Raw genomic sequence first — 13,510 nt, forward strand, 5'->3', positions numbered from 1 at the left:
TCCTTCACACTGCATCTGTTGTTCTGTTTTGTGTTAACCTTTGGGTTGGGTCAGATTCTACTTGGCTGTGTATGTAGACATGTTGACCATTTGAGAAACGACCAGTTAGGTTACAATGCAGGGTTAACCCAGACTAGACTTGCCTGGTTTCTCCCTGCCAACTCCTACTGAAGACTAATGACACCTACCGATCACCATGACAAAACAGGCCATGACAGCACTAAGAAAAAAAGACCTGGAGAGATGGCCCAGTGATGAAGAGTGTTCGCTGCTCTTAACAGAGAAACAGCCACGTGGTGGCCACAACCATCTGTAACTCTAGTTCCGGGGATCTCATGCCCTCTTCTGACGACTTTGGCACCAGGCATGTGTGTGGTGCACATACATACATGCAGGCAGAACACTCATTAAAGCGTAACAATTGAATTCCTAAGAGATCCCCCGACCTTGCTGAGAAGACGTGAATGTCCATCCCCTCAGGCCATTTCCCTTTATCTGCAGCTCCTGTAAGTCCAGGAGTGTGAAAGCTGAGTTAGTGGCCACTGAGCAGAGCCTTTCTGCCCAACACTCATCTCTCAAACTTCAGTTTCCTATGGGATACGCTTTGGGGCCTGCATCTGATAGCAATGTCTGAAAGACAGTGTAGGTCCCTCCCAGGCACATTTGGAACTCGTCATCCTGGGCCTCTGAGATTCCCAGGCATAAGTGTGTCTACTAGAAGGGGTGGTTACTCTTTATCTTGAGAAGTGATAAAAATGGGGAGACCCTGGACACTGGAGTGTTGACTGTGGTTAAGAACACTTGATTCTCCTCTGGAGGACCTGAGTTAAATTCCCAGCACCCACATCAGTGTCCACTGTCTTGATTGCCACATTAGAGGATAACGGATTCTCCTGGAGTAGTTTAAACCAGGAGCCCGAATTTGAATTCTCTACTTCTCTGTCTTCAGTCTGTCTGTAACAAAAGGCTTTGCGTTATTTTATTGAACAGCATGGTAAGCATGGTATGAGAAAAGGAAGAGGAATCACTTAATCGTTTTTCCTTTTTCTGTTGACCCAGACTGTCACTCAGAGTCACAAACCAGATTACTTCCAATAACAGGTTACAGCCGGGAACTCCCAGTGTTTATGGTGCATTCTTGCTTGTTTTTCAGGTTGCAGCAAATGATCACACACACACACACACACACACACACACACATGTACATCATGGGCATGGAAGATATAATTTTAAGATTAAAGCTTTGTGTTTAGGTTGTAAAAGCTGATTACATGGAAGTCCCATGCATAACAGTCAGCTATGTTATTTTTTGAAGGCTAGTTAAACCGAAGCAGGCTTGATCACAGGCGTTTTATTTGTCTGTTTTTGAGATACGATTTCTTTGTGTAACTTTGTCCTTTAACTAACTCTGTAGAGGAGGCTGTTCTCGTACTCACAGAAATCAGCCTGCCTCTGCCTCTTGAGTGCTGGAATTAAAGGCTTGCACCACCAGGCTCACAGGCACATTTTAAACTTGTTTGGAAAGTCAGATGAAAGCTCAGTTTCTGAAGGCAAGAGGTATTTTCGGGGGAGGGAGAGGGGAAGCCATCCCCACAGTCAACAACCACTTGTAACTCCAGCTCTGGTGAGGGTAAGGGGGGCACATCAAGGCACTTACACACATAAGAGAAAAAAAATGCTGGGGAGACCCAATCAACATAACATTGCTTGTGAAAAGTTCAATAAAGCTCACTTCATTATCTTGTCCTGGAAGCATGGCTCTAGCCCATTAAGGAAGTCTATAGATGCATATTTCTTTTAGGACAGGGAATATTACTGCATTGTACAAGTGGGTCACTTGGTTACCAAGAAACGAAGTCACTTGCAAGAGAATACACATTCAAATAACTGAACTATGAAGCATGGTTCACACTTATTTGTAACCCCTGCTATTGCCACCGTTAGTCTCTTCTGTGGAGGTGGTCTGCTATAGTTTTGGAAATCGGTAAGTGCAGCCTCAGGTCCTCAAACCTCTGGCAGGATTTGAACACATGCAGGAGGAACAGCTGGGAGGAAAAAAGAGCTAACTCTGACCCACTCACTGGGCAATGGTTCAGGGAATTTCTAGGTAAGCACCAACCAGCTGAGCTGTTTTCCCAGAAGACTCGGGGGCTTTCTAAAAACGTGGAAGGCTCTTTTCAAAGCAGTTTAACAGCTAGAGAAAAATTTTTCTTTCTCTGATGTGTTGTGGGATATTTGAGCAAACGGTTAAGATGTGTCCCTGTTTAACCTTGCTTGGTTTAATAAAGAGCTGAATGGTCAAATAGCTAGTCAGGAGAGGTTAGGTGGTACTTCCGGGCAGAGATGGGAACTCTCCAAAAAGGTGGATTTCACCAGCTAGACATGGAGAGTTGGACATATAGAATGGAGGAGAGGTAAAGAGCCATGTGACAGAATGTGGATTAATAGAAATTGAGACACACTAGGCCTGGCTTGAGCTTCTGAGACCTCAAAGCACACCCTCTGCCCCCCCCCCCCCCCCGACCCCACTTCCTCCACAGGGCCACGCCTGCTGCAATGCAGCCACACCGGTGGCCCAGTAGTACTTCTCCCTGTGAGCCTGTGGGACCACTTTTCATCCAAATCACAGAGCATCCAAGCTGAAAGCTGAAGAGAAAATATACAGGGACAGCACACATACACGCGCACACATTTTATTTATTGAAAAAAATAAAAGACATTCCTTAAAAATCCTTTGAGTCTCCAGAATTCTAATAGAGCTTCTGAGACAAGTGTGAGTCCGGAGGAGCCCACGCCCACACTAAGTGTGCATTTCCTTTCTCTAAGCACACATCTTTCTGCTAACCCTTCAAGCTTATATCTATGTTAAAATCTCTTCCAAATAAACGTCAACTTGCTTCATACCAGCCTGTCTTGACATTATCTGCAGTGAAGTCAGGAACACTAACTTCACAACGGGTGATATGGCTCAGCAAGTAATCACTTGCTGCCACACCGGACAGCCTGAATTCAATCCATGGGACCCATGTGGTGGAAGGAGACAGCCAACTCCTCAAATCCTTTAAGTTGTCCTCTGACCAACACAACGATACAGTGCACGCACACACATGCACACAGCAGGGGGGTACCAAAATAGGTTGGTTGGTTGCTTGGTTTTCCAAAAAGGGTTTCTCTGTGTAGCCCTGGCTGTCCTGGAACTTCCTCTGTTGTCCAGGCTGGCCTTGGACTCAAGGATCTGCCTGCTTCTGCCTCCTGAGTGCTAAGCCACCATGCCTGGCCTAATGAAAACAGTTTTTTTTTTTTTTAAGAGTATGCCAGTTTCACCTGAGTGGAAGTCTTTGCAACAAAGAGCTCAGGCTGCTGCAGCAGGCAAAGCAAAGTGCCATCTCCAGCTCACGGGGGGAGGGGCATCATAAAAGGCTTTATTGTATATGCTAGTATAAAAAGCAAGGAGAAAGGCAACTATTGGAAGTGATGGGAAGACATTGAAAGAGGTGAACCACTTGTGCCTTGGAGTTTGGGGCTAACCTGAACAACATGGTTCAGTGGTAGAACATGTAGTCACTATTTGAGACTCTAGGTTCAGTCCCTACCGGGGGGCCTGGTAGTAGAAGACAGGCTTGTGTGATGGCTGGTGCCTGTCTGTTTCGAGCCACTTCTGGACATGTGGGTGTTCCTGCTCTGTGACTAACACTCAGGACTTGTATCCCCCCCCCCCACCCAAGTATGTGTATTTTATCTCAGCAAAAAAGTGAAGATTTTGCTTGATGGTGGGAGAATTGTCATCTCATCTGTCACCAAGAGAAAATAAAAAGGCAACAGAGAAGTTGATCAATCCATTTTGACTGATATGATAATGGTGCAGAGTGAAGGAGAGCACTCACTTGATAATTTTGCTTTCAGGTATATACCCTAGAGAAAGGCATGCCCGGGCTGAGGGGTGGAGCTCAGTTGGTAGGATGTGTGTGTGTGGCACATAGCCCCAGCAGCACATAAATGGTGTGGCGGCACACACCCAGACTCCCAGCACTAGGGACGTGATGAAAGAAATTCGAGATCATCTTCCACTAGATAGGGACTTCGAATCTAGTGTATACATGACACCCTTTCTTGAACAGCAAAAACAGTAAACACACTGCAAAGATGTGTGGAAAGTTTAGTAGTGTAAAAATAGGAGGAAGTTTGAAACAATGTAAGTTAAATAGTAAATGGAGCACAACCGAAATATGGGATGCCATTTAACCATTAAATGATATGTTTATTTATTAAAGCCACTTACAAAAATATGTTATAATTCCTTTTTAAAGCCCAAGGTGTTTTTCTTACATATATATGCATAGGAAATAATCAGATCATGGGTGACTCTTAGTTCCTTCAGATTCCATAGCTTCTGTTGCTTCTATGAAACTGTGAGAGGAAATTCACACTGGGATAGCAGTCTTGACAGCCAGCCTCTTCCCGCAAGCCTACCCTGCCTCATCTGCACATCTGCCTCCCAGGGCTGCTAAGGAATGCTCTCCAAGGATTCTGTGTTTATAAAGTATAAACATCCTCGTGACCCCACGAGCACATCCCAGTCCAGATGTTTAGAAATGTCGACAGCTGCTCAGATACTCGACTCATATCTGTCAACCCTCACCCTCTGCGGTGCAAGGGCAGAAAGAATCCTGGTTCCCCGGGATTTCACAGCAGCGGTCGTTAGCAGCAGAGGGAGCTGTTGTCCAGGACTGACTCTACCCCCTAGACTTGTAGGAGTCAGGACTGCCTGTCTCACTGTCCCTTGCCAGGAGCTCTGATGTTCAGGGGTGTAAAGGCAGTTCTCCTGTCTTTGCTGTGTGACATCTGTGCTCATGGCCAGCACTGAGTGGATAACAGGTGACACTGCTCACTCCCTTGTGGTTTGAGGCAGAACCGTTCCACCACACAGCCTGCACACTACACAGCCTGCACACTACACAGCCTGCACACTACACAGCCTGCACACTACACAGCCTGCACACTACACAGCCTGCACACTACACAGCCTGCACACTACACAGCCTGCACACTACACAGCCTGCACACTACACAGCCTGCACACTACACAGCCTGCACACTACACAGGCACAGCCCAGCAAAGAGAGCTCATTGTACAGAGGCAAGTTCCCTGAGCCAACCGGTAAAGGTTCCTCCAGCTTGGGTTCTCTCCGGGCCTACAGACCTGGCTGACCCCATCTCTGACCTTTAGCCTCTTCTATGTGATGGGCAGACAAGGAATGTAGATGAGCAAGTGGGTGCTAATTGTCCCTTAACCCTGAGAATTCAGCTAGCTCTGGTGTCTCTCTGCTCTTTACCCCATTCTGTGCATGCAACAACAGAGCTGCCACCCTTGTGGTCCTGTAGACATTGTGTGGTCTTGTTTTGTGCCAAAATGAATGCATAAAGAAAAGAAATGGCTCCCACCCCCACCCCCACTAAAATAGTCCAGAGAGCAATATACAGGAATGTGGGAAATGCTGAAGAAGGAGGGCTTGATCTCTTGAATGAAGAGGTCTCTGAAATCATGTAATGGATGTGGCTTCCTGACGCCATCTTACACGAATTTTTCTGAAGGGCTGGGCTTGCCTGCTTGTCTGACCAGAGGCCTGAAAGAGAGGCAGGAGATTGACCATCATTGTAGCAAGAATCTCTAATGAGTCTGGCTGGGGTGGCACACTCCTTTAATCCCAGCACTTCAGAGGCAGAGGCAGGTGGATCTCTTGAGTTTGAAGCCAACCTGGTCTACAGAGCAAGTTCCAGGACAGCCAGGGCTACACAGAGAAACCCTGTCTCAAACAAAAGAAGAACCTCTTTAATGTAGTAACAGCACACACTGCCCTCAGTTTTTAATGGCTCTGAGAACTTGTCCCTAGGGTGCCAGCAGGAATGGGTGAATGAGCTCAGCTACCCTTTCCTTTAGCTTCGTGACACCCATATAGGGAGATGCATTGCTCAGGAGAGGTTAGAGAACCTGCCTCAGGTCACATTCTGCTGAAGCAGGATCTGAGCTCAGCTAGGTTTCCTAAAACTTTCTGGAGTCCCAGGAAGGTGAGATATTGAGGCTAATTGTTTTAAGTCACCAGGAGACCTGATTCTTATCCCTACAGGCCAGACTTGAGGCTCCAGAAGGGTTAAGGTGCCACCCTCAGTGGAGCAGAGAAGCTCAAAGTCCTTGAACTTGATGTCACACTGAAAGTGGGTGCTTGTTCAGCACCAGATGAGAGACCCAAATGGCTCCTCCCAAACCTGTCTGCCTTTCAGTTGCTACTCAGATGTGTGAATTTCTAGGGGGCTAATTTGTAGAGCTCCAGGTTTTAGGGCAAGAGCATTTCAAAATGAGAGTATTCAGAAAATGTAAACAAACATAAGTTACCATCTTGCAAAAGCAACCAAGTACATTACGGATCGCAAAAATAAGGAAAACCCTTCACAGGCTTGTGTCTGTGTGCGGTCGGCATACCACCTGCAACACAGTCACACTGGATACTGTCACATCGCCTTTGCTTAAAGTGATGGCTAAGCTGCTGAACACAGATTCCAACAGGGAGATACAAAGACTGCAAAATGCAGACCTGGATATGGATATGAAAATGTAAATACTATTTTTTTTAAGATAGGGTGTCTCTGTAGCTTTGGAGCCTGTCCTGGAACTAGCTCTTGTAGAGCAGGCTGGTCTTGAACTCATAGAAATCTGCCTGCCTCTGCCTCCCGAATACTGGGATTAAAGGTGTGCACCACCACTGCCCGGCGAAAATGTAAATACTTTCCTCTGCTGAAAGGGAGTGTACACAGTGGGTGAAAGGGAGTGTACACAGTGGGCGAAAAGGAGTGTACACAGTGGATAAAAGGGACTGTACACAGTGGATGAAAGGGACTTACGCAGTGGATGAAAGGGAGTGTACACAGTGGGTGAAAGGGAGTGTACGCAGTGGGTGAAAGGGAGTGTACACAGTGGGTGAAAAGGAGTGTACACAGTGGTAAAGGGAGTGTACACAGTGGGTGAAAAGGAGTGTACACAGTGGTAAAGGGAGTATACACAGTGGGTGAAAAGGAGTGTACACAGTGGATGAAAGGGAGTGTACACAGTGGGCAAAAAGGAGTGTACACAGTGGGTGAAAGGGAGTGTACACAGTGGGTGAAAGGGAGTGTACACAGTGGGTTGTCCTTTGTACTCGGCCTCAGTCAGCTCGCTGATCAGGGAAGGCAAACAGTTTTAGATGCAAGTTGCGAGCCTAATGTTAGCAATGTGACCTGAGACAAATCACTAAATGTCCTAAACCTCAGTTTCCTTTTCTAGAAAATGGAGGACATACCTAACTGGCCTTGCCCTGTAGTCAGATTGATGAATATCTTATATGTCACCATAGAACCTTCATCCAGCAACTGATGGAAATGGGCAGAGACCTGCATCAGAGCACTGGGTTGGGCTCCCAAAGTCCAGTTGAAGAGAGGGAGAAGTGAGAATATGAGCAAAAAGGTCAAGACCATGATGGGGACACACACTGAAACAGTCTACCTGAGCTAATGGGAGCTCCCCAACTCCAGCTGGACAGGAAAGGAACCAGCATAGGACCAAACTACTCCCTCTGAATCTGGGTGACAGTTGTATGGCTGGGGCAGACTGAGACCAGGATTTATCTCTACTGCTTGTACTGGTTTTTTGGGAACCTGTTCTCTTTGGATGGATACCTTGCTCAGCCTAGATATAGTAGGGAGGGCCTTGGACTTTCCCCCAAAGCAAAGTGCCTTACCCTCTCTGAGGAGTGGATGGGGGGTGGGGGATGTGGAGGGAATGGGAGGAGGGGAGGGAGTGGGAACTGGGGTTGGTATGTAAAATGAAAAAAGTAATTTGTTTTCTTTTTAAAAAATAAAATAAAATAAACGGAGGGCAAAATAACTAAAGATTTTTGTAAGACCTGACATGAAAAGAAGAACAAAGCACACAGTGTCCTTGTGATCCAGGAGGAATTTGACATGATCCCTGCTTGGGGCATCCGCCTTGGAAAGCCAAGTCTTTGCATATAAAAATGGCATATAGCCTATACACATTCCCCTGCTACACAGATTGTCCCTAGATGGGCTGTAACACCTAAAACTGTAAAATAGTTTATAGTTTAGGGAAGAATGACCAAAATGGTACTCATGATGGGCATGCTCTCTGATAATGTGGGACCCACGGACATGGGGCATGCAAGGCTGACTGCATGAAGCAGGCAACCGGCACACTGCAGGCTTGTTTTAGGAGGTCTGGTTTTCATAATCTGACTACGATCCCATCTCTGCCCCTTCAGATGGGTTTCCTTATCTTGCAGCTGTGGTTTGAAAGTTGGGGGTGATGATATCTACAAGACGAGGCTGTGGCTGCTGTGTAGCTTCAGACAGATTCTAAGTGGAACCCCTTTGCCCCAGTGCTAAGCTGGGGACATTTGCTAGATGATGCCACTCCTGGGGTGCAAGAGCAGTTCGATGCCTCCCCTAGAGGGCAGGGGCTGTTACATACCACTCCTGAGGGGCAAGAACTGTCCTAACATAAGGTCAGATAGAGTGGAAACTGGGACCTTTCTTAAATGTCACTCTGATCATTTCAGAATGACTGAGCTGCAATTGGGTGGGGCAGATATTTGAGCCACCAGAGAGCTAACTGCCTTTGTTTCTGGTCCTTTTATCCCCTAGGTCCTCAGGAACTGAAGGCCTGTGCTCTCATGGGGAAATTAGGAACTAGGGGTGTTGTTTATTACATTTTAGTAATAAAACTTGACTTTCTCTTTAAAAAATATTGACCAATGAAGAGGGAAACTAGAAGGTATCTTAATATACCTCCAAAACAAGAGAAAGACCACATGTACTCTGGAAGCTATGTTGAGAAGAAAAAGATTTTTTTTTTCTACGATGGTGCTAAAGAATGTGAGCTAACTGAACATGGCTTCTGGAAAGCCACACTGCTCTCCCATGAAGCCTGAAGCCCTTTGTGGTCCTTCCTTTTCTCACATGAATTCCAATACCTTACCAGCCTTCTGCTTCTCCTTCTTCAGGGACTGGTTGACTTCTGGTCCCCTGCCACCAGGACTTCACTTCCATGACCTCTCTCTGGGAAATATTCCCGAGCCACCTGCCATTGGGCAGCCAGGACCACTGGGACCGTGGCTGCCCAGGGTGAGCAAGCCCAGAGTTCAGAGACTACTCACCTGGGACATTTGCACACTCGCCTTCGGTTCCCTAGGCGGGGAAGAAAAGGAGAAGGGAGGGTGAATGCCTCTTGCAGTCTCCAGATACGTTTCAATAGCGTTCTTTATGCCAGTCTTTTGAGGATTGCAACTCTTTACAGTCCGAGTGAATGCTACTTTGCTGACCCTGTCCTCTAGCTTTAGTTAAAAATGAAACATTTTAAACTTGGTTTGGCTGACTATGCCTGTAGTTCCAACACTCCCAGATGGAAGGAGGCAGAAGGATCAGACCAGAAGTTTGGGGTTAGCCTAGACTGTATAGCTAGTTTTAGGCTAGCCTAGATAACGTGAAACCCTGTCTCCAGTGTGTGTGTGGGGGGGGGGGGCGACAGAGGGGAGGACGGGACAGGACACGACAACACATTGTGTAGTGCAGACGTGAGTGAGTCTGGAAAGCTGTAGACCTGGTTGGCACAGTCACCTGACAGGACTCAGAGGAGTGAGTGGTTTGTGGGGTGGGATCAAGGGCAAATCGCAAGTCAGCCATGGTTCTGATCCAGCTCTCCTGGGGCCAGGTCTCAGGGCCACATTGGCCCCCTTCCCTGGTGGGTTTACTCTCCTGGCTGTACTAACTGATGGTTTAGTTGCTTCTGGCGGTCCTGAAGTGAGTTTTTTTTTTTTTTTTTTTTTTTTTGGTTTTTCGAGACAGGGTTTCCCTGTAGTTTCTAGAGCCTGTCCTGGAACTAGCTCTTGTAGACCCAGGCTGGCCTCGAACTCAGAGATCCGCCTGCCTCTGCCTCCCGAGTGCTGGGATTAAAGGCGTGCGCCACCACCGCCCGGCTCTGAAGTGAGTTTTATGTTTCGAAAAACTCCCAGAGGACACAAGGAGCGGGGATGGGAGTGAGGCTGCCTGTCCTCTGCCTTCAGGATAGCTGCACCGGTCCTACAGGGCAGCAGCTGCCACCCCCAAAACCTGAACTTTATCTCCCACAAGCACATGAGTGGGCCAGACTCCTCCCTGCGGGGACTCCCCAGGACTTACTGTGGCAGCAGATGAGAGTGATGACCAGGGACAGCAGAAGCACCCCGCAGATTCCGGCTAAGGGTGCCCAGATGAAGATATTACAGTCGAAGTCCAATCCCCTCTTCTCCACTGTCAAGATCCCAGTGAATGGCATTTAAAAACTCTCTGGAACAGCCCCCCACCCCCACCCCAGCACCTCTCCCGTCCAGGTGTCCCTCCAGGATCAGGGCTTTCCTTGGCAAGTAGCCTCCCAGTTGTCTGCCCACTCCAGTCGTGGACATGAGCGCTCCTAACCTGAGGCACCCGGCCCGGGACGGCAAGTTTGTGGTCGTGGGGACCGGGATGTCCCGACAGTGGGTACTGGTGTGCGTGGTCGTGGCACTGGCGTGGTGGGCTTCCCTGCAGGAGCAACAGGATGCCTGCGGGTCAGGCAGGTGTGGTGGAGTATCACTGCCCCAACCTCCTCCCGCTTAGCTTTTACCCAAGAAAGTGCCTCCTCCTGGCATTTTTAGAGAGGAAGAAGGGACCCCTGGATAAGTGCTGGGCCACTCTGCGGCTTGCACACGTGGAGTTTAGTGTGACTTTGGGCCTAGTGCTCCTGGACCAGGTCCTGCAGCTCAGCAGCTGTAGCCCTCCACCAATGCAAAGCTTGAGTCAATACCCGGCTCTACACCCTGAGACAACAGGACAAGGCAATACACGCATTCAAACTCCATCCCAGATCCGGGGCACCTCCAATCCCACCTGGCACCTCAGATTTCTGGTCTGTGAAGTGGGGAGAGTGTAAAAGTAGCCCCTAAAGAGCCCCAGGAGATTTAAGAGGACATCTCTGTGTGAAAATGTCCAGATGTGACCCCTAGCACCCAGGGGAAGGGACACCAGTGCGCAGACCTGGCAGGAAGACCGGCAGGAGAGGACTGAAGTACACCACCGAGTTTCCTGTCACAGAGCAGAAATAGTAGCCCTGGTTTTCCTCGCCGAACTTCTTCAGGATGAGGGTGTACTCTTTGTCATTTCTGTTGCCAGAGAACTGGTTTTCATCCAGTTGGTCATTCACTTTGATCTTGGTCGTAGAGAGATAGAGGAGGAAGGTGGGTTTAACTCCGGAGCCGTCCTTCTGGAAGAGCCAAGTGCATCCTTGCGAAGTGGACAACAGCACTGAGCATTTCAGCTTCAACTCCTTGCCAAGTTCGGGGGACTTCTTCAGAGACGATATTTGTAACTGTTCTGAACCTTGGAGCTCAGCGACAAGGTCTGCGAGTGGGTAAGGAGACTGAGCCTGGAGTCCCCACATCCTCGACCTACTTCAGCCCCTGCCCTCCTCCCCCGGATCATCAACTCACCAAGCAGCAGGGTCAGCGACAGAATGCAGGTCACCGGCGAGGCCATGGTGTGCGCCCACCAGCAGCTTAGGTCAGGCTAGGGCGCTAGGGGAGGGGCCCAGGAACAGGGGGCGTGGTGGTGAGAAAACTGGTCTCTTAGTGAGCTGGCTGCCAACTGAGCTGATTTCGCCTTTGAGGATATGACGTCATCTGAAGCCCCCACTGAAAAGACTGTTCCCCTCCTTTTCGCGGTTATCACCTTCCAGGGGCGAGGGAGCTCAGAGAATGGAGCCTTGCAGAGTAGCTGGGGGCAGCTGAGAACAGAGGCTGGGGAAGACAGCAAGTTTGGAAAGAGGCCCTTGGGGGTTGTTCGATTGCCAGAATGGCAGAAAAGAGGAAGGAGCAAGACCAAATTGTAAACGAATAAAATAGAAAGAGTGACAGGAAAGAAAAGAGAGGAGAGCCTATTCTTTTTTCTTTTAGACAGGGTCTTGGGTAGCCTAAGCTGGCCTCAAGTCCCTTTGTGGCAAAAGCTGGTCTTGAACTCTAGATCCTCCTGCTTTCCCACTCTCCACTTCCTTTGCTCTCAACAGAGCCCCTTAGGCTGCTTTGTGCTTCCCCCTCCCTCTACAGTGAGGACTAGACCGGAGATTGAGATGGAAAGAGAAAAAATCAGACTCACAATGATCCCAGCAGAACGGATATTAACCAGAAGGCCTTGTGCCTTCCACCAAGGAGAATTCCAAGGGGGGTGTGGTTCAGCAGGAGCCTTGGGTGGCACTCGCTCCTGACAAAATCCTTCCCTGGCCTCCGACCCAGGGCAGAAACTCAGCAAAGTTTCCTCCCTTCTTAGAGCCATGGCAACAGCCTCCACACCAAACTCCCTCTAACTGGATGATCCAACCACATACTGTGACCATCATTCTTGTCCAGGGAACCTGACGATGTCTCGCCACGACCTGCAGAGCTGGATGAAAACAGCTCCCTGACTTGATTGGGGATTAGCCCTTGGGTAGGTGCTGGGGCCGCGGAAGCCTCTGTCCCTTGTGCGACCGCAGCCTCACAGGCAGACAGATGTTTCCTTCACGTTGTACATAATCCTGTGTGTTTGCAAGCCCTTGCTGCTCTCTGCCTGACAAATGCCAGGACCTGTGTTGTCTGCCTTGGACCTCATTTCTCTCCTGCTCTACTCAAAGGCAAGCGAGGGAGTGAGTATGTGTGCATGTGTGTGCGTGCGTGCATGTGTGAGTGTGTGTGAGTGCATGTGTGTGAGTGTGTGTGTGTGTGCGCGCGTGCGTGCGTGCATGCATGCGTGAGTGTGTGCGTGCATGCGTGCAAGCGTGTGTGAGTGCGTGTGTGCATGTGCTGGATGAATCCTGGGTGCAGGTACTTACTCTTTTCTGTCCCTGGCACACATGTAACTCATTCTTTCTTGCCCACTGCTGTCCTGAAAACTGCAGGCCCCAGTGATGTGCCTTCCTCTCAGTTTTCCAGGGTTTCCACTTAGGGGTGTTTTTCCAAACAGGGTGCACCTTTCACACTAAGGTTTGATTATAGTTTGAGGCAAGTCACCTGGCATTCTCTGCCACATGCTGAGTTTTGCCCAGTGGCAATCTGTTTGCTATGGCTTCCAGAGTACTGACGTTACCAGCTTGAGCCACCACGTCCAGTTTACAAGAACACGTGTGTGTGTGTGTGTGTGTGTGTGTGTGTGTGTGTGTTTGATGTCACATCCTAACGTGTTTACTGAACTGCACTCTCCCAAAGTGGTTTGCTTTTCTGTTGTTTTTGTTTGAAGACAAGATCTCAATTCTGTAGCCTAGGCTGGTCTGGAATTTACTACGTAGTCCAAGCAGGCTCTGGGTTCATGGTAATCTGATTCAGTCTCCAGGGTGCTAGGATTATAGGCTTGAGCCACCAAGCTCAATATGGCTGACATACACAGACAAGTATTGAATGAAATTTTCAAAATGGCTTTGGTT

General features: G+C 48.7%; 1 protein-coding gene across 1 annotated transcript; it reads right to left on the reverse strand.

Moving 5' to 3' along the window:
• Window positions 1-4,237: 4,237 nt before the first annotated feature.
• On the reverse strand, window positions 4,238-11,688 carry Cd8a (CD8a molecule). The gene is made up of 6 exons (XM_038318909.2): window positions 11,550-11,688; window positions 11,098-11,460; window positions 10,501-10,605; window positions 10,225-10,335; window positions 9,204-9,234; window positions 4,238-5,624 (listed from the first exon to the last, which is right to left on the reverse strand). The coding sequence occupies exons 1-6, from the start codon at window positions 11,593-11,595 to the stop codon at window positions 5,573-5,575; spliced, it is 708 nt and encodes a 235-aa protein (XP_038174837.1). The 5' UTR covers window positions 11,596-11,688; the 3' UTR covers window positions 4,238-5,572.
• Window positions 11,689-13,510: the final 1,822 nt, after the last annotated feature.

Source organism: Arvicola amphibius, chromosome 2, assembly GCF_903992535.2.
Source record: "Arvicola amphibius chromosome 2, mArvAmp1.2, whole genome shotgun sequence".
Taxonomy (NCBI): Eukaryota; Metazoa; Chordata; class Mammalia; order Rodentia; family Cricetidae; genus Arvicola; species Arvicola amphibius.